Source organism: Dipodomys merriami, unplaced genomic scaffold (genome assembly GCF_024711535.1).
Source record: "Dipodomys merriami isolate MVZ:Mamm:240054 unplaced genomic scaffold, mDipMer1.0.p SCAF_31, whole genome shotgun sequence".
In the NCBI taxonomy this organism is placed as follows: Eukaryota; Metazoa; Chordata; class Mammalia; order Rodentia; family Heteromyidae; genus Dipodomys; species Dipodomys merriami.
In genome coordinates, this window is record NW_027204604.1 from 15835378 (window position 1) to 15853630 (window position 18253).

Genomic DNA, 18253 nt, shown 5'->3' on the forward strand with positions numbered 1-18253 from the left:
TTCTCAATCCTCTCATAGAGATTCATCTAAAGAGACATGACAAAGGGTGTTCTTAATCCCACTTAAAAAGTATTGTGTTTTCAAAGCTGGACACCCGGTGGCTCATGCCTGTAACCCTAGCTACTCAGGAGGCTGAGATCTGAGGATAGCGGTTCAAAGCCAGCCTGGGAGGAAAGTCTGTGAGACTCTTATCTCCAACACTCACAAAACCAAAAGTGGCGCAGTGGTAGAGCACTAGTCTTGAGCTGAAGAGCTGAGGAACACCCAAGCCCAGAGGTCAAGCCCCACAACCAACAAAAATAAATAAATAAATAAATGTGTTTTCAAATAGCTTCTTAGGAAATTCAATGCACAAAGTGTATGTGCTACTTTTAAGAAATTTTGAACTTTAAATTATGACAACACAATTGTACATATTTTTAATTTAGATTGCTTTAAGAAATTTGCTTAAAGAGTTTTAACAGGCCCCCCAGCCGGCAGTGGACCCGTCGTATAATGATCTACCAACCACCTGGCAGGGACTCAAAAGATGATTAAGACCTAATGCTGGAGATTCGATTCTAAGTGGTCAAAGTGTGCGGTATTCATCCCAAGGAGGGAAAAAAAAGAGAAAACTATCACCAAACCCCACCTTTTTCCTGGTGCAGATTCAATGCTTTCACACAACTTTCTTTTCTTTACAACAGAAGCTTTAAGTCAAGAACAAGGCTGTGTCAGTTCTGACTTAAGGGAGGGTAGTCGTGGAGATGGGAGGGCAGGGATGGTAGGAGAAAAACAGAGGAGGAGGCAACAATGCTTGACAAGAAATGTACTCATTACCTTGCTCATGTAATCGTAACCCTTCTGTACAGTATCTTCACAATAAAAAAACTTATTTAAAAAAAAAACAGTGAGCTGTACTTACAGGTTTATGGTTCTAATGAAATTCTAATGTGGAGATATCCCGCCATGGTAAAAGACATTATTGACAAGTTTCTTAAGGACTGGTGTGATGGAAAGCAATACTAACTCAAAGTCCTTGCTGACACTCCTTACCTCTGTGCATGACTCTCCGAGAATGCATGTGTTCCAGTGCACTGCACAGCTGCACAAAGTATTTCCAGACAGTTCTCTCAGGAATCAGCCTCTTCTGTTTCTTAAAGTGCTTTTGAAAAAAGCAAAATAAACATTATGAGAATTAAAATTTAAGACTGGATTCTGTCAGGCAAATATCTCAAAGTCAGAGAATCATGCCTACTTTTAACAATTCATGATCAACAGTATATCATTTTCTACATTGACATGATTCCTGTGATTTCACAAGTTTCACCCTAAGTTTGGTGAAAGATACATAACACTACATCTCTGTAGTGTCCATCTAAATAAAACCACTTTCCAAGAAGAAATTATTAGATTTCACTTTAACAAAAGCCAAAAAGAGATCAGGAGCCAGTGGTTTACACCTGTAATCCTAGCTATTCAGGAGATTGAGATTTGAGATCTGGTTCCAAACCAGCCCAGGAAGAAAAATCCATGAAAGTACCTCCAACTAGCCACCAAAAAGCCAGAAACAGAGCTGTGGCTCAAATGGTAGAGCACCAGCCTTAAGAAGAAAAAAAAAAGCTCAGTAGGTATCCAGACTCAGCATGAAAGGAAGGAAGAGAAGAGGAGAGAGAGAGAGAGAGAGAGAGAGAGAGAGAGAGAGAGAGAGAGAGAGAGAGAGAGAGAGAGAGAGAGAGAGAAGGAGAGAGGGAATGAGGGAGGGAGGGAGGGAGGGAATGAGAGAGGGAGGGAGAGGATGGAAAAGAAAGAAAGCCAAAAAGAAAAAGTCTAGAAATTCTAAAGGTAATTACATTCATTAAAAGACATGCTCTCCTGAGAGACTATAGTAAAGAATTCCTTTTAAATAGTAAAGCTCCTGCTGATTTGAAATATAATAATTTACTAAAAATATAAAGGCATTTTTGTGAAAAGGCTTCATGATATTCCTGAAAACTTGTACACTGAAAGGCAATATTGCACTTTGCCTGGAATGAAGGACTAACTTCACAGAAGCAGAATCCTGGAGGAGTGCTGGGGTGAAAAGCAGAGGGCTTTAGCGGGCTACTACTTAGGAGACTAAAGGCCATGATCCTTAGGAGGGAAATTACTGAAACAGCTGCAGAACCAGACTCATATTTACACCCATCGTTCAATATTAAACCTGCTAGATTATACTAACAATGTACAAAACAAAGTTCATAGGCCATATTCTTCATGTAAAAATCATTTTTCAAAAGCAAAAACGCCAGCTGGGCACTGGTGGTTCATGCCTGTAATCCTAGCTTCTTGGGAAGCTGAGATCTGAGGATCACAGTTTAAAGCCAGCCCAGACACAAAAGTCTGAGACTCTTATCTCCAATAAACTATTCAGAAAAGACCAAGAAGTGGCACTGTGGCTCAAGTGGTTCAGGGCTAACCTTGAGCAAAAGAAGCTCAGGGACAGCACCCAGGCCTTGAAGTCAAGCCTCAGGACTGGCAAAAAAAAAGCAAAAATGCAATTAATTACATATCCAGCAACATTTATAAATAATCAAATAAATACTGCATTAAAAGATTTCCACAATATTATACAAGGTGTCAGACTTTAAACATGCTCTTTAATACCTTTTATCATGGAAACATGGCATATTGAGAAGTCAAAATGGTATGATTTTACACAACTGAATATGGAGAAACTATATTTGAGAAAATTCAAAGGTACCATTCACTCAGGTTTCACATCTGTGACCAGAGGAGGGTGGGCAGAAGGGAAACAGTTCTAGGAAATCTACTTCACACTTAGCAAAAAGACCATTAGCCACTGCCTCACACACAGGCAATGTAGCAAAAATACATCTTTATAAGGCATGCCAATAATCTTTGGCGAATCTGTATTTAGTACATTTATAGAAATGAATTTGTTTTCCATTTCAATAGCTATCATACCAGTAACACTGTATCCTATAGACAAAGTAAGAACTGACCAGTCAGATGGTAATTTAAAAAGCCAATCAAGATCTTGGTAAATCTGACAGCCTCTCACATCCTGTTTGGATAGGAAGTGTTTGTGACTGCACTGTGCCAACATCAACTGCCATCCTAAGACACGATGCTGCAAACTCGGTTCTTTACACATCATTTTCTCTGAGACTTGGAAGGAGGCCAAGCACAGCCTGTATATGTGCCCCCCCCGCTCATTAGCATATCAGAGGACTGTTTGATGTCACCAGGAAGATGGGACCCGGTTTCTTTGCATTCAAAAATAAATACACCGTATCTTGTAAGTATCAGGCCATGAAAGAGAAATTTTATGCTTTAATATAAATTCTAATCTCATCATAATTATAATTCACTTGGAAACTTACACTTTTTAAGTAACAATTTGAAACTAAATAGGAAAGAAAAGCTATAATGAAAAATTGTCTCAAAACATTAGAGATGTTATTAGACCAAGATGCTTTGTGTTCATATTCTTTTTTTTTTGAGATTGTCTATTACAAGTTAAAAATGACAATAATAAATAGACATCAATCTAATGCTACCTAGACAGAATGTTCTTGGAAGACTAAAGCGAGCGAAGTATGGGGACACTGGAGGATAATTTAAATTTGAATTTGTCATAAAATAAAGGCAGCCTGATTATGCCATTTCTAAGCATTTGTGGTTTACCGGCATTTTTGAAGGACGGGTTTTGTTGGTTTGTGTTTTGGGGACAAGAAGCACTTAGAGTAAGAAAGCCTGACTGTTGGATCTGATGGTGGCACTGTTGACTGTCTCTTAAAAGATCAAGGACTATAAAACATAGTGAAAATGTCAATTATTCTTAATTTTTGTACTATGACTACAAAGCACATTAATGTATTACAAAAAAATTTCCTCTTAAAACTTATTCTAATAAAACATCTTTTAAAATTTCCAAACAGATTTGCTGTTCAAAAATCCTATTTTCTCCTGAAAAAGGCAGTCCTATATAATTATAAGCATTACTAATGTAATAGTCAAGATTGTTAAAGGTTGGTATAATATTTATATGGAAAAAAAGATTAAGATAGGAAACTTTCAGCTTGCGGATGCTACAATCTGAAATTACAAACTGAAATTAACACTTGGATTTAAGGGAAACTGTGACATAATTTTGTTTTATTTTTACATATGATAGTCTTCAAATACTGTTTATTTTTTAGTATTTTTCTCCCTCTGATCATATAAAATAATACTCGTGAAAACAATTTCTAGGAAACAGAAACAAGACTTTTTTTTCTTCAGTTGTTTTTGTTATTTTTTCTTTTTTCTTGTTTGCTAGTTTATGTCTTTTGGACATATGGGGGGGTGCAGAAATGGAAGGGCAAAGACTGAATAAATCCAACTGTGGTGCTCACTATGTTAAAAATGAACTACACAACTTGTAAGTGGGGATGGGAGGGAAAAGCTGCAAGAGAGCGAGGGAAGGGGTGACATCGTCCAAAAAGAACCAAACTCTTTAACTGACTTATGTAACTGTAACTCCTCTACATATGTAGAATGATAATTGTATTATTAAAATTTTTATGTTATGTATGATTATAATGTAATTATAATAAAAAATTAATATATTTTTCATCGCATTACCTATATGAAAACTGTATGTCATTCGAAGAGAAAACCCACATATAACAAAAACCTAATCAATTTATAAACTTACATACCAACAGTGGATTTATATTGTTGGCTCAGTTATGTGTAAAAAAAAAAAAAAGGCTACATACATTTCACTTGGGGAAGTTCAGTTTACCTGGTAACACATTTGCACACCACCCAAGAGATCTGTGTTTATATAAGGAGAGCAGTAGATGCACACTGCTTCTATAAAGATGGTAAAGTAAATGGACCTTAACTGTCCATAACATGTCAGTGATGAAATGTCCTCCTACACAATTATACAAGGGACTAACTGCCTGAGTTCTGTTCTTTGGACAGATGACCTGGCTCTGCAGTCAACATACTGCAATTGGGCAGAGAATGTGAGGCTTCTTTCCCTCTTTTTTATCCTCTTTTTATTATTATCTTTAAGTAGTTGTACAAAGGAGATGGCATTTAACAAAGCACTTTATGAAGATAATATATCTTGATCAATGCCACCCCTTTCAACATTCTCAACCATCCCTCTCCTATCTACCTCTTCCCTCACTCTTCCTAATTTTGCTGGACATACATTTGATTCTTGTTTGCAATTTCCCCTGCTTCTCCTGTTCTTTCATTAACTCCTTTCCCTTTGACCGCACCCAGCCCTTTCAAGTACTTGCTTCCTGGTGTTTACTTTGTAGCAGCAATTTGACTTTCTAAGAAATAACACTAAGATCTCCCTTGAATCTACCATGTTTCAGTTAATGCATGTGTACACACCTGCATACCACCCAGTGTATTGAGTTTATGATAATGATCCAGCTTCCACACGTAAGGGCAAACACAGATCCTTCGTCTCTCTGGGTCTGGCTGACTTCACTCAACAAAGTTTTTTCCAGGTCTTTCCATTTCTTTACAAATGGTACAATATCATCCTTTCTAAAGGATTAAGTAAAATTCTATTGTACACACACACACACACACACACACACACACACACACACACACACACACACACACACACACACACACACACACACACACACACACACACACACACACACACACACACACACACACACACACACACACACACACACACACACCACATTTTCTTGATCCATTCATCCACTGAGGGGCATCTAGGCTGATTCCATACCTTGGCTGTGGTGAATACGGCTGCAGTGAACATGGTTGTGCTGGTGGCTTTACTATATCCTGGTTTGTAAGTTTTGCAATCCTACCTGTCTTCCTTAAGAAATCTCTGGAGGAGCTTCAATACTATTACTCTGCATAAGTTCATCAAAGACCTTGATTTATAACAATATTCATATCCATGGCACAATAAAAGACTTAAGCCTAAGGGGGGGGGTGTGCGTGCGTGTGTGTATGTGCGTGCGTGCGTGCATGCGTGTGTGTGTGTGTGTGTGTGTGTGTGTGTGTATTTTGGACGTGGGGCTTGAACTCAGGGCCTGAGTGCTGTCCCTGAGCTCTTCAGCTCAAGGCGAGCATTCTATCACTTGAGCCATGGTGCCACTTGGTATGGCAGTCTTTAAAAAAAGACAGTTTAAGGCAAAATATAGGTGCCATAAACTGTGCCATGCTGGTCCTGCTCTTGTCTGCAAACCTTCCCACTGTTACCTTAAAGATCTCATAATACCTTATAAGAAAGGGACCACATGCATGAGGCCCTCGGTTTGATTGCTCAGCACCACATAAGCAGAAAAAGCCAGAGTAGGGCTGAGGCTCAAGTAGTAGAGTGCTAGTCTACAGCTGAAGAGCTGAGGAACAGCGCCCAGGCCCAGAGTTCAGACCCCACGACCAACCAAAAAAAAAAAAAAAAGAAAGGGACCACAGCTGTGGAACTGGTCCTTAGAATCAATAAATAAATTTCCTTAACAATGTACTGCTGCAGGGGTTTTTTTTTGTTTGTGATTTTTTAAAGAAAAGAAAAACAACCAATATGACTCTAGTGTCCAATTCATCTTTGAAGAGTACTGGGAAAAAGGCAATTCCCTGATATGAAGTAATGAAGTTATCAGAGAACTAGAATTACAGGCACCAGCTGTTTTCCATTGCTTCCAAGTATGTATCAAGTGAGTTATGTTAAGGTAAGGAAGCATGTCCTGCCTGGAAGTGTTGCTGCACACACATACCATAACCTCCTTTGAAAACAGATCTGGCACCAAAGCTAGACACCAACTAAACAAGCACCAACCACACCAGCTCTCTGTTTCTTCATTGTACTACTTAGTGTGGAGATCACCTACGAAGTTCCCGCACCACTACATATAAAACTTCAGTCACAAATAAAACTAAAGTCAAAATGTCCACTTAGCATTAGTGCACCCTTAAAAATGATGGTATGACCGTCCTTCATATGCTCAGCTGTTAAAACATCCAAAGTCCAGAGATTCACATTGTCATATGTAATACCCTAAAGACTCTTTCTTTTTTTTTAGGGGTGGGGGGGGTCCGGTTGTGGGGCTATGGGCCTGGGCACTGTCCCTCAGCTCTTCAGCTCAAGGCTAGCGCTCTACCACTTGAGCCACAGCGCCACTTCCGGCTTTTCTTTTTGCTTATGTGGTGCTGAGGAATAAAACCTAGGGCCTCATGCATGCAAAGCAAGCGCTCTACCATTGAGCCACCTTCCCAGCCCCACCACCCTAAAGATTCTTTAGGTAAGATTCCAGGTAGCTAGAGCTTTTTTTTTTTTTTTTTTTTTTTTGTCTTTTCTTTTTTGGTACTGGGGATCGAACCCAGGATGTTGCACTTGCTAGGCAAGCGTTTTGCCACTGAGCTACATCCCAGCCCGATTTTGTTTTTGACTTGTTGTTAGGTCAAGTATTTCTCACCAGTAGTTTTAAAAACTCATTTTGCAGTCCCTTTCACAGAATTAATTCGCAGACACTGGAGATGGGCACAGCAACTGAGTTAAGTCCTAAAGTGTGCCGGGATTGGTGACACTGGGGTTTAAGGTTGTGCAGGAGCTCGACCTCTTGAGCCACATTCCTAGCTCTTTTTGCTTTCATTACTTTACAAATAGGGTCTCACTTTCTGCTCCTGCCAGCCTAAACTGAAATCCTCCTATTTATGCTTGTGCATATCTAGGGTGAAAAAGCTCATGCTCTGGACCCTGCTTTTTATTCATTTCTCTGATTTCCCTTGCTTTTTGCCCAGGGCTAACCTCACATGGCTGTCCTCCTGATCTCAGCCTCCTGAGAAGCTAGGATTACAGGGAAGAGTCACCATGTCCAATTATGTTTTTATTATATAACCATCTCTGTATGGAAAGCCTTTTCTTAAGGTATTTTGAGATTATTGACAGACTTCCCTGCACTCATTCACACAATTCCATGGAAATTACATCTGTAAAGTATATCTTAATTAAAATTTTGGTATATAACATGATTTGCAGTATGTGAATGTATTTACTGTCTGAATAAGTCTGAATAAAACTCAGATACCTCAAGCAATTCTGAAGGATCACTTTGTAATCCAAGCTACCTGGGAGTCAGAGATCAGGAAAGTTGCAGTTCAAGAACAGCTTAGGTAAAATTTAGCAAGAGACCCTTATCTTACTCACTAAGCCAGACGTGGTATTTCACTGCTGTAATCCAAGTTATGTATATGAGAGGTGCAGACAGAAGAACTGCAGTCCAAGGCTAATACCAGGCAAAAACACAAAACCTTATCTGAAAAATGATTAAATCTAAAAAAGGGGTAGGTTCATCTACTTTTTAAATAGATAAAGGCATTTCAATGACTGTAAGGAATGATCCCTGCATGGCTGCAGTCTGAATAATTCTTAGGAAAAGCTTTCCATTACTAATGTGCACATGGTGGGGCAATGCCTTACAATACTTCAAATGTTCTCTCTCCTGCATCACAGTACTAAAGATAAAGTAAGATTTTCAAAAAGTAGAAAGTTAATCTTCAGGACAACACAGAGGATCACAAAGAGAATGAAAGTATTTGCCTCTTTAGGAGGTTTTGTTCTTGTCAGATCAGACAACAGAAAGATAGAGGGATGTTTTAATTTCCTTAATGAGCAAAGAGGACAGCAGAACAATAATAATGCATGAAAATCTTTGAACAGAAATCTAAACGAACAGAAATGAGATGCTGAGGACGATGGAGTCTGTATCTGCTCTCTTTACTAGCTGTCCTCAGCTCCTAGGTTACTGCTGTGCTTCACACTGTAATGGTAACTCCAGATCTGCATCGTCTTCACATGTAAGGAATGAGGAGCTCCTGGAAAATTATCTTCTATGTTTTCTGAAGTAAACACAGCTCAAATCTACAACATTTGAGTTCCACTGACCACACTAAAGCATGGTCAGGTGTGAACCTACTGCAACCATAAATGCTATCTCTTTTACTATCCAAGTGCTTCAGTACAGAATCCCCGTGTAGCGCTGCTGTGAAAATATTTTTGTAGGTAGCACACCTATATGTACACACAAGCAATAAGCAAATGTATATGAATGCACACAGTTCTATGTGTAAAGGTAGCTACATGTGTATTTAGAATACTCACCTGTGCATATTGTCAGATAGTATCAACAATGGGTAGCACTCACATTCCCAACACTTCTGAAGTGAAATCTAAGGTGGATGAACAGCGGACCCAAGGGCTCAGTGCAGACAGTGTCACCTGCCAACACCTGGAATTCTCACGGTAGTCTGGCTTGGGTTAACCAGAGGCTGGGCGGAAGCAGGTGCCTCGGTGAGCAGTAATCAGTTATCAAAGGCAGATGGTGCTACTAGGTAGCGAGCGTTCACTGCTTTCCTGTTCCAAAGGCTGAGACGGTAAAAGACACTGTGGGGTTTCATTTCTAACATGACCCCTCATTTGGAAAAGTAAAATGTGTCTTCTAGTTAATTTACCCAAGTCTGTACTAAGATGCACCTCACTCTCCAAACTTCCCAAATCCTGCTGTGCAATTCTCTCCCCTTGAATAGGAGCTATACTATCCCCACACTACATATACCGCGGGGCAGAAACAGTTTTGCTAGTGTATCCACATTTCCTTATCAGCTGACTTTGCAAAACTCAAAGGGAACATTCCCCTGTGTAGGCCCTGCCTGATCAGGTGAGCCCTTCCAAGAGATCAGAGACATCTGAACCAGAGGCTCCCCTGCTGGCCTTACAGCTCCCAATGCCAGAGCCAGATGACCTGGAGGTGACAAGCAGGAGGCTGGGAAGGATGTGTTTGCCCAGCAGCAGCAGTATGGCGAACAGCCTAAGCGATAGTGAGCTCACAGCTGCAACTGCTACCTGTACCTCCATTTTCTCTGACTGTAAGAGAGCCTACTAACGAGGTGGTCCTGGATCCTTGACCACAAAAATTGTGAGTTTAAAAAGTATTTTTAATATAGTGCGTGCACACACCCCTAATATTTAACATACTGCCAAATAATAAAAATCAAAATGTAAAATGAAGTTTATAGCTGTATAAGTCAAAAGCTTTTGAAGCTTTATAGATTTAAAGAGAATGATACACACGTGTTAACGAGTAGAAATTTAAAGTTAAGAGTGTAAGAAGATGGCTTAGGTCTATCTAGCCTAGATCTTATAGTAGGCCCTATCTTCTATTAGTGGTATTAAGCTCTTTTGGCAGAGACCAAACTTCTGTATTTCCCCCTAAAGAGATTTATTATAGAAGGTTATACTTTGTTTTACTGATAGTCTAGCAAAATGTGTATGTTTTTAAATATAGATATACACTTATATTATATTTTCTATTTGTCTCAAACTGAGTCTCTACCAGGCCCTTCCAAAAACAGGTGTTTACAGCAATGCAGTGAATGAGTCCCCCTTGCAAAGGGGTTATGAGAGATTGAAACACTTTAACACTTCTGCTAACAAAACTCTGGTTCTAACGTGGGGGGGATTGACCTCCTCTCCTCTGCACTTGATTCATCAGAACCAGGAAACAAACAATGGTGATTCATCAGAACCAGGAAACAAACAGTGGTCTGAGACCAAAGAAAACATACAGCATACACAGCAGAACCTCACTGAAATCTGGCAGTTTTGTAAGTATTTTACTTTAAAATTCTGATTACTGATAATGAAGAAATGTATGATGAAGAATTCTGGATTTCCTTTTATCCTAAAACTCATCTGGGAAGTATTTCATCTGACCACAGCCTCAGGTACTCCTCTGTCACTAATTAGAGAAATACTAGATATTTCAGTGAAAAACTGCTTAATTATATTTGTCAGTCTGCTCTACACCAATTAATTATTTACTTGTAAAAATCTTTGATGCAATGCTATCCAGAGGTTCATTTCTGGAATGCAGACCAGAAGCTATATTTCCTCTTCTACCCCAATTAAGCTGAAGACTCGAGAGAGTCAAACACGTTGTGGTGGTACACAATGATTTACAATATTACACACTATAAAGAAAGGAATCATTTTCTTAGTTAATGCTATCCCTTATAAAGTGTTAAGTCACTGTCATGTTCCTTCACAAAAGGACATTTGTGATTTCTTTTTCCTAATATAGTCTCTTCTATAGAGAATGACTTATGAACTGAAAGGATGTTTAGGGGGGAAAAAATCCAGCATTTCTTAATTGCACCTTCCTGTATCTTTTGCATCGAAGCTCTGCCCGCCCTGGTGCCGGCATACCTCTCACTATCTGAGCAGAGCAGACAAGCAAGAAAGGGCCCAGTCTGTCACACGCTGGCCCTGAAATAACAAGAGGAGCGCAGCAGAGGTAGAAGACTCCGGCTTACTGGGCTCCCACCTGTGAGAAACTCAAGACAGCCTGGTGAGCAAAGCAGACAAGGCCCTTGCCTGCAGGAGCTTGAAGCCTGTCCAGTAGGAAACACAAACATCAATGAAACAGCCACACCCCAAGACAAGATGAGAGAGTGCTGTGGAGGAAGGACACTCCAAGGATATTCATGCCAGACAATCAGCGAGGGGTCCAAGGAAAATACCTTGGAATGGAACACCACCTGTAGGCAAACAAACATAGCCTGGATAAACAAAGAGAGGAATGTCCCAGAAACTATGAACAAGAATATCCACAAGAAGGGAAAATAAGACACATGGAGGCTGTAAGTGGTACAGCTGCCAGAGAACAAGCCGGAAGTAGAGCGGTGGGATAGGTATACATACAAAACAGATCAAAATTCTTCCTGCAGGGAAGAATGATCACACAGACCTGGTAAATCTTACTAAATATTTTACCCTCATTAAGTGGACTGGAAGCAAAGGTTTTTCTTTTTCCTTTTTTTCTGCTCCTCTTACTGACTGATAAGAGAAACAGAGCTGAGGAATGGGCATTAGATGCTGGCAAAGGAGCTGGAAACTCTGGCCACACAGGGGAGAGATGGTTCCCTTTGCATTATAAGGAGACAAACAGGTCTGGGAAGGTGGCTCAGTGGTAGAACGCTTACCTTGCATGCATGAGGCCCTGGGTTTGATTCCTCAGCACCACATAAGAAAAAAGAAAAAAGCTGGAAGTGGCGCTGTGGCTCAAGTGGTAGAGAATTAGCCTTGAGCTGAAGAGCTGAGGGTCAGCGCCCAGGCCCAGAGTTCAGGCCCCACGACCGGACCCCAACAAAAAAAAAAAAAAAAAAAAAAGGAGACAGACAAAAATGAAACCAGCAGAAACATCTCAAAGACCTTAGTAAAAACATAAATAAACAAAGAGAACTTAGTAAAGAAGTGTCATGGAAGAGTGATGGTTACTGCTTACCATCATGCACAACTAGAGAGGCTGAAGCTGAACTGAGCCAGGAAGCAAGGAGGCAGGCTAATGTAAGGAAAAACATGGAACTGTCTGCCAACACTTTGGGCCAAATGGACTATATGAACTTAAAATTTAAGGAAGCTCCATGATAAAGACAAGAAATAAGGTGAAAGAGAGTAATTGGCTAAAATGAAGCACAATGTAGTTACAAATCCAAACAAAAAGATCTGTGAGAGAAACTTCATTACAGTCAGGACACAGATACTCCACTAAGAACAAGGCTCTCCCACAGTACACCGGTACCTAGTAAGCCGGGGGAGAAGTACTTTAAGGGAATAAAAAGCAGAGCCCAATGCTGCTGAGAAATGAAGCAGTAAGCTTCTGACTCTTACTGACAGGTAACGATTTACTCGCTTTCCCATCTCCTCCACTATGGAAGTGACCTAAACACTAACCAAGTTCCAGGCAGAGAATTTGCCATTAGTTTTACTCTCTTGTAAGAGCTATGATACTTTCATAGCTGTCTCATGAAGTACTGCATTTGTGTATTTTGCATTTATCAAATTATGGCTATCGTTACTGTTACTGTTATTCATTAATTTGCAAAAGCTTTTGTTGGTGGATGGCTGTTTGTCCTAGAGATGGGAAGTCTCTAATACAGATTCAGGTGACTTGAAACACAGACAATTCAAAGCATTCAAGGGTTGATGATAACATTAACTTCTCCTATAGCTCCTTAGTAGAGAAAGCTCTGGTAAACTGTCAACTTACAGATGAGGGAATTAAGAGAAGGTAAATGATATGACAGTCAGAGCAGCTGACATTCCAACACTGAACTCCCCTTGAGAGCAGAACTCTTCACCCCTGAGCACCTGAATCAGAAAAGTACACCAATGCACATTAGAAAGTACAAACTGTGCGGCTATCAATACCTTTTCCTGGGGACAAAGTCCAGGGCATCCATCAGACCTCCATAGGAACCCTGTTAAGCTAAAATGTCAATGCTATGAAAGGAAAACTGTGTTTCCGCAGCAGAAAAACCTGATTTTAAAAACAACAGGGAGTTTTTTGTCCCTTTGGGGGTTTTTCGTGTCAGATGTAGGACTTGAACTCAGGGCTTCTTTTGCTTAAGACTGGTGCTCCACCACTTGAGACAAGCTCCACTTCTAGCTTTTTGGTGGTTAACTGGAAATCCGAATCCTATAAACATTCTCTACCCAGGCTGATTTTGAACTGCGATCCTCAGATCTCAACCTCCTAAGTAGCCAGGATTCTAATTGTGAGCTGGTGGTATCCAGCTTCAAAAATATCAGTTCTATTTAGTAGTAACAATCTTCTGCTCCCTAAATGTCAGGTTTCATTCCCAGAATCCTTGGAAAGATTGACTCAGGTAACTATAAACCAACAGATTTAGGAACTCAGAACCCATACCATTCACAGAAATAAAACTTCAGCTTACAACATGCAGCAACCTGCCCAGGAAAACAATACTTTATGAAAAACAACTCAGGAAGCCAGCCTGCTATCTCCACTGACAAACAGAAGCTAAATAATAATTCATATAATAATCTGCCTGAAATAGCCAACACCATTTTTAATCACACTTCCAAGGTATTTTCTTATTCAAACAAACTACCTTGTGATTTGTTTGGGATGATGTAATTAAATAGTTAAGATTTACATAGTAAATTTACATTCAAACTAAGATATGTTCTCAGAATCTGCTTCATAAACTGAAGGTTAAGTGATATGCAATGCAAGCCAAGTCTTGTAGCCAAGTCTTTGTTACAACTACGACCAACTGTAGAAAGCCACGCACTCATGACCAATCATGTAAGATGCCCTCTCTGTCCACTGAGAGTGGAGCCCCAATGTTGCCTCTGTGTGACAAGCAGCAAGTATTTAAGAGTAGCTCAAGATGCTGCAACAAGTACCCTTGATCTCCTCAAGCATGAAGAGAATGGGTAAGCTAGAAATTAGAAAGCAAGATCAGAGTTGAGAGCCTGAATTGCCATATTATCGTAGATATTTATGTAACTGAAGTTATAAACAATAACAAGAAACTGAGCAGCTACATTTACACAGCCTCAAAATCTGTGAGGCTAAGTGGCACTATTCTAAATTCTTAAGTAGTCACTGTCACAACAGCCCAATAAAGTGTGTTTTATTATTGTACTTTAGACAAAATAATAGTACGGAGAAGTAACTTGCCCAAAAACAAGCAGCTCTTAAGTTACTGTTCCTTGGGATTTGGATAACTGGCAGGTGACTATAAACCCAACCAGCACAACACTTAAGAAAGAAAGCTAAACTTCTCAGTGTTTGGGTCCAAGTGGAGATGAAGGTCTTATCTGATTAGTCCCTCCCAGGAAGAAGTCAGGCTACCCTAGATTTTTCCCTGCTCTTCTTTCCTGATGTCCTGAAGACCCAGGATAGAAGAAGGTCTGCTCAGAAAAATGAAGCTGAAAAACTAAAGTTTCCGAAGAAAAGCCTCCGGGCCTGGTTCCAGGTTGGTTCTAAAGTGTTTTGCTCTTTAAAGTGACTAGCTTCAGAATCAGTCTTTTCACCTACCACGCATTTAGCATTATCTTGAGTATTATCTATCTATCTATCTATCTATCTATCTATCTATCTATCTATCTATCTATAGCTCTCTCCCTCTATATATATATATATATATATATATATATTGTGTGTGTGTGTGTGTGTGTGTGTGTGTGTGTGTGTGTGTGTGTGTGTGTGTGTGTGTGTGTGTGTGTGTGTGTGTGTGTGTGTGTGTGTGTGTGTGTGTGTGTGTGTGTGTGTGTGTGTGTGTGTGTGTGTGTGTGTGTGTGTATCTTTAAGTATTTAATGTGCCTACACGTTTCACACAATTCTGTGAGAAAAGAATAAAACTAATTTGAAAAGACTTTACCTTTATCATTCTGGAGAGATCACCAGCATCTGCTAATTCCAAAACTATGTTGAGTTCATTATCTTCAATGAATGATGCATAATATTTAATTACATTTGGGTGGTTGAGTTGCTGAGGAAAAAAAAAGAAAACAGTAATCAAAACCTTTTTAAATTCCATGGGCTGGTAAGTTGACTCAGTGGTAGAGCGCTTGCCTTGCATGCATGAGGCCCTGGGTTCGATTCCTCAGCACCACATAAGCAAAAAAGAAAAAACCCGGAAGTGGCGCTATCACTCAAGTGGTAGAGTGCTAGCCTTGAGCTAAAGAGCTGAGGGACAGCGCCCAGGCCCAGAATTCAGGCCCCACGACCGGACCCAAAAAAAAAAAAAAAACCTTTTTAAATTCCAAAGAGCCACTGCAGTTTTGAAACTGAAGAATATATCTATTTTTAAATTATAGAAATTTTTTTCTTTAGCCTACTGAATTTTGAAACAAAGACTGCAATATTTTTTTTGGTTTTGGTTATTTTGTTTTGTTTTTTGCTAGTCCTGGGACTTGAACTTAGTGCCTAAGCACTTGAGCTTTGTGCTCAAGGCTAGCATTCTACCACTTGAGCCACAACACCACTTCCGACCTTTTCTGAGTAGTTTATTGGAGATGAGTACCCAGCTATATACTGCAATTATTGAAAGCAAAATGAGAATAGTTAATTTTACTTTAATATTCTTAATTAGAAATAATAAATGTTTTACTTACAACTTTTAAAGTACTTCTATCCCCAACAGATATAAAAGTAGCTGCAGTAAGTTAATGGCATGCTTTAATCACTAATTGGTAGGAATTATATCTTTAATTAAAACTGGCGTTTAAGAGCACTCAATATTAAATAAAACATCTCTCTTCTACCCTACTTTGAAGTTACTGCTAGCCTGAGTATAAATCTAGCCAACAGAAAAGAGCAATGTCTATCTACCAGACTATATCTAAATACTATTTGTACATGAAATTATTTATATTTAATGTATTATTAAGAAGATTCCTAAAAAATATTCACCTGTGCATTGTCTATACACATTTTTAATCTTTCTGTTCAATTTTTAAATAAGTTAACACAGGAAAAAATCATTCCTCAAAGAAAATTATTCATAGCTGGGTGTGGTAGCACATGCCTGTAATCCCAGCTATTGTGGAGGTGAAAGTAAGTGGTATTCAAGTATGAAGCCAACCTAGGGAAAACTAGCAAGACTCTATCCCCAAAACGAAGTAAAAACAAAAGGTCTACAGGCTTGGCTCAAATGGCAGAATCTTTGCCTAGCATGCTCAAGGCCCTGAGTCCAATCCACAGTACAGACACAAAAAAGAAAATCACTCATCTTTCTTTTTTTTCTACTTAAAAGTTTTCTTCAGAGAAAGAGAGAGAGAGAGAGAGAAAGAAAGAGAGAGAGAGAGAAAGAAAGAGAGAGAGAGAGAGAAAGAAAGAAAGAGAAAGAAAGAAAGAAAGAAAGAAAGAAAGAAAGAAAGAAAGAAAGAAAGAAAGAAAAAGAAAGAGAAAAGAAAGAGAAAAGAAAGAGAAAGAAAGGAAGGAAGGAAGAAAGAAAAAGAAAGAAAGAAAGAAAGAAAGAAAGAAAGAAAGAAAGAAAGAAAGAAAGAAAGAAAGAAAGAAAGAAAGAAGGAAAGAGAAAGAAGGAGAGAGAAAAGAAAAGAAGTACAACCAACAGAAGTCTGGGGATTTACACTTTATCTTTTGGGATAAAGCTGACTTGTTTTAGGAACTAATAACACAAGTAGATGGTATAAAAACCACCACATCCTACCTAAAAATTTAAAACATGGCATAAGCCACAGCATTTCATAAAAGAACTACATGAAAAAAGAAGCAGTGGGACCTCAGACTATAGTGGAAGCAAATCTGAAGAGCTAGTTCTGACCTCCTTTTTCTACTCCTCCTTGCAAGTGTAGAAAGAAACAGGTAAACCATTTGGCCATGTCCATAGTCTCAACATAACATCTTGAACGAAAGCTAGTATGCACTTAAATGCTTAACTTTTAAAATACATCCAACTCAGAATGGTCCAGAAAAAACTTCTTATGCCTATTTATCTATTCCCTACTTTGAAAAGGCAGACTCCACCAAATGTTCTGATAAAACTGTTTTACTCTGAAGCCAAAACACCTCAATAATCTTCAGTAAATCACATTCTAATGTAGCAAATACAACTTTTTGCTTTTGCGATATTTCGATAGATCACTTATCAACATGCTTAGTAATGCTGGGAAAAAGCCATGGTTTATTTTTATTTACCTTAAGCAGATCTATTTCCTTGATGCAATCAGCACGTGCTTTGGCATCCATTAAATCAAATATCTAAAAACAGAACCCACAATTATTAATAAAGTAATAAATTATACTTCAACCTTCTATGTAACTTCATTTTAACACTACAGCTGCATATACAGTGCATTACTGTACTCCACAGTTGTACACAGAGTACATTTCTTTATTGACTGTAGGAGTCTGTGGGCACTTGATCTCATGTTCCCACTGACACATCCTTCCCTCCATCAGAGTTTGTAGTAAAAATGAAAGAAGATAACAGCTAGACATCTACTGACACTCAAGTCTTGAGTCCACATGAACAGAATGGAGATTCTTGTCACAAAGGTTGTGAAATGATAGTTAATAGACACTAAATGTATTTTATGAACTATTTCACCTAACTCCCATTTAATCTTCATGAGAACACTACTATCCTAATCCCATGTTAAGATGAACAAAAGGAGGATTACAAAATTTAAGAGACTGGGAAAAGGTCACACTGCTAATTAATTGGAGCAAACAGAATTGGTTCTCAGAGCTATTCAATGAGAATCCAAGCTATGAGCCATTAATCCACTGGTTCAGATCATTTCTAAAAGGACTAATACATGTGATCAAAACAGGAACCACGCCGGGCGCTGGTGGCTCACGCCTGTAATCCTAGCTACTCAGGAGGCTGAGATCTGAGGATCTGGTTCAAAGACAGCCCAGGCAGGAGAGACCGT

General features: G+C 39.1%; 1 protein-coding gene across 5 annotated transcripts in view; it reads right to left on the reverse strand.

Moving 5' to 3' along the window:
* The window catches only part of Nek7 (NIMA related kinase 7), a 124995-nt gene that overhangs the window by 31859 nt on the left and 74883 nt on the right, over positions 1–18253 (reverse strand). For all 5 annotated transcript variants that reach the window (XM_070041883.1, XM_070041884.1, XM_070041885.1 and 2 more), the window contains exons 4-6: positions 17514–17576; positions 15232–15342; positions 1036–1144 (exon numbers count right to left, since the gene is read on the reverse strand). In XM_070041883.1, coding sequence (XP_069897984.1) covers positions 1036–1144; positions 15232–15342; positions 17514–17576 — 283 coding nt within the window. The remainder of the gene's footprint in view (positions 1–1035; positions 1145–15231; positions 15343–17513; positions 17577–18253) is intronic.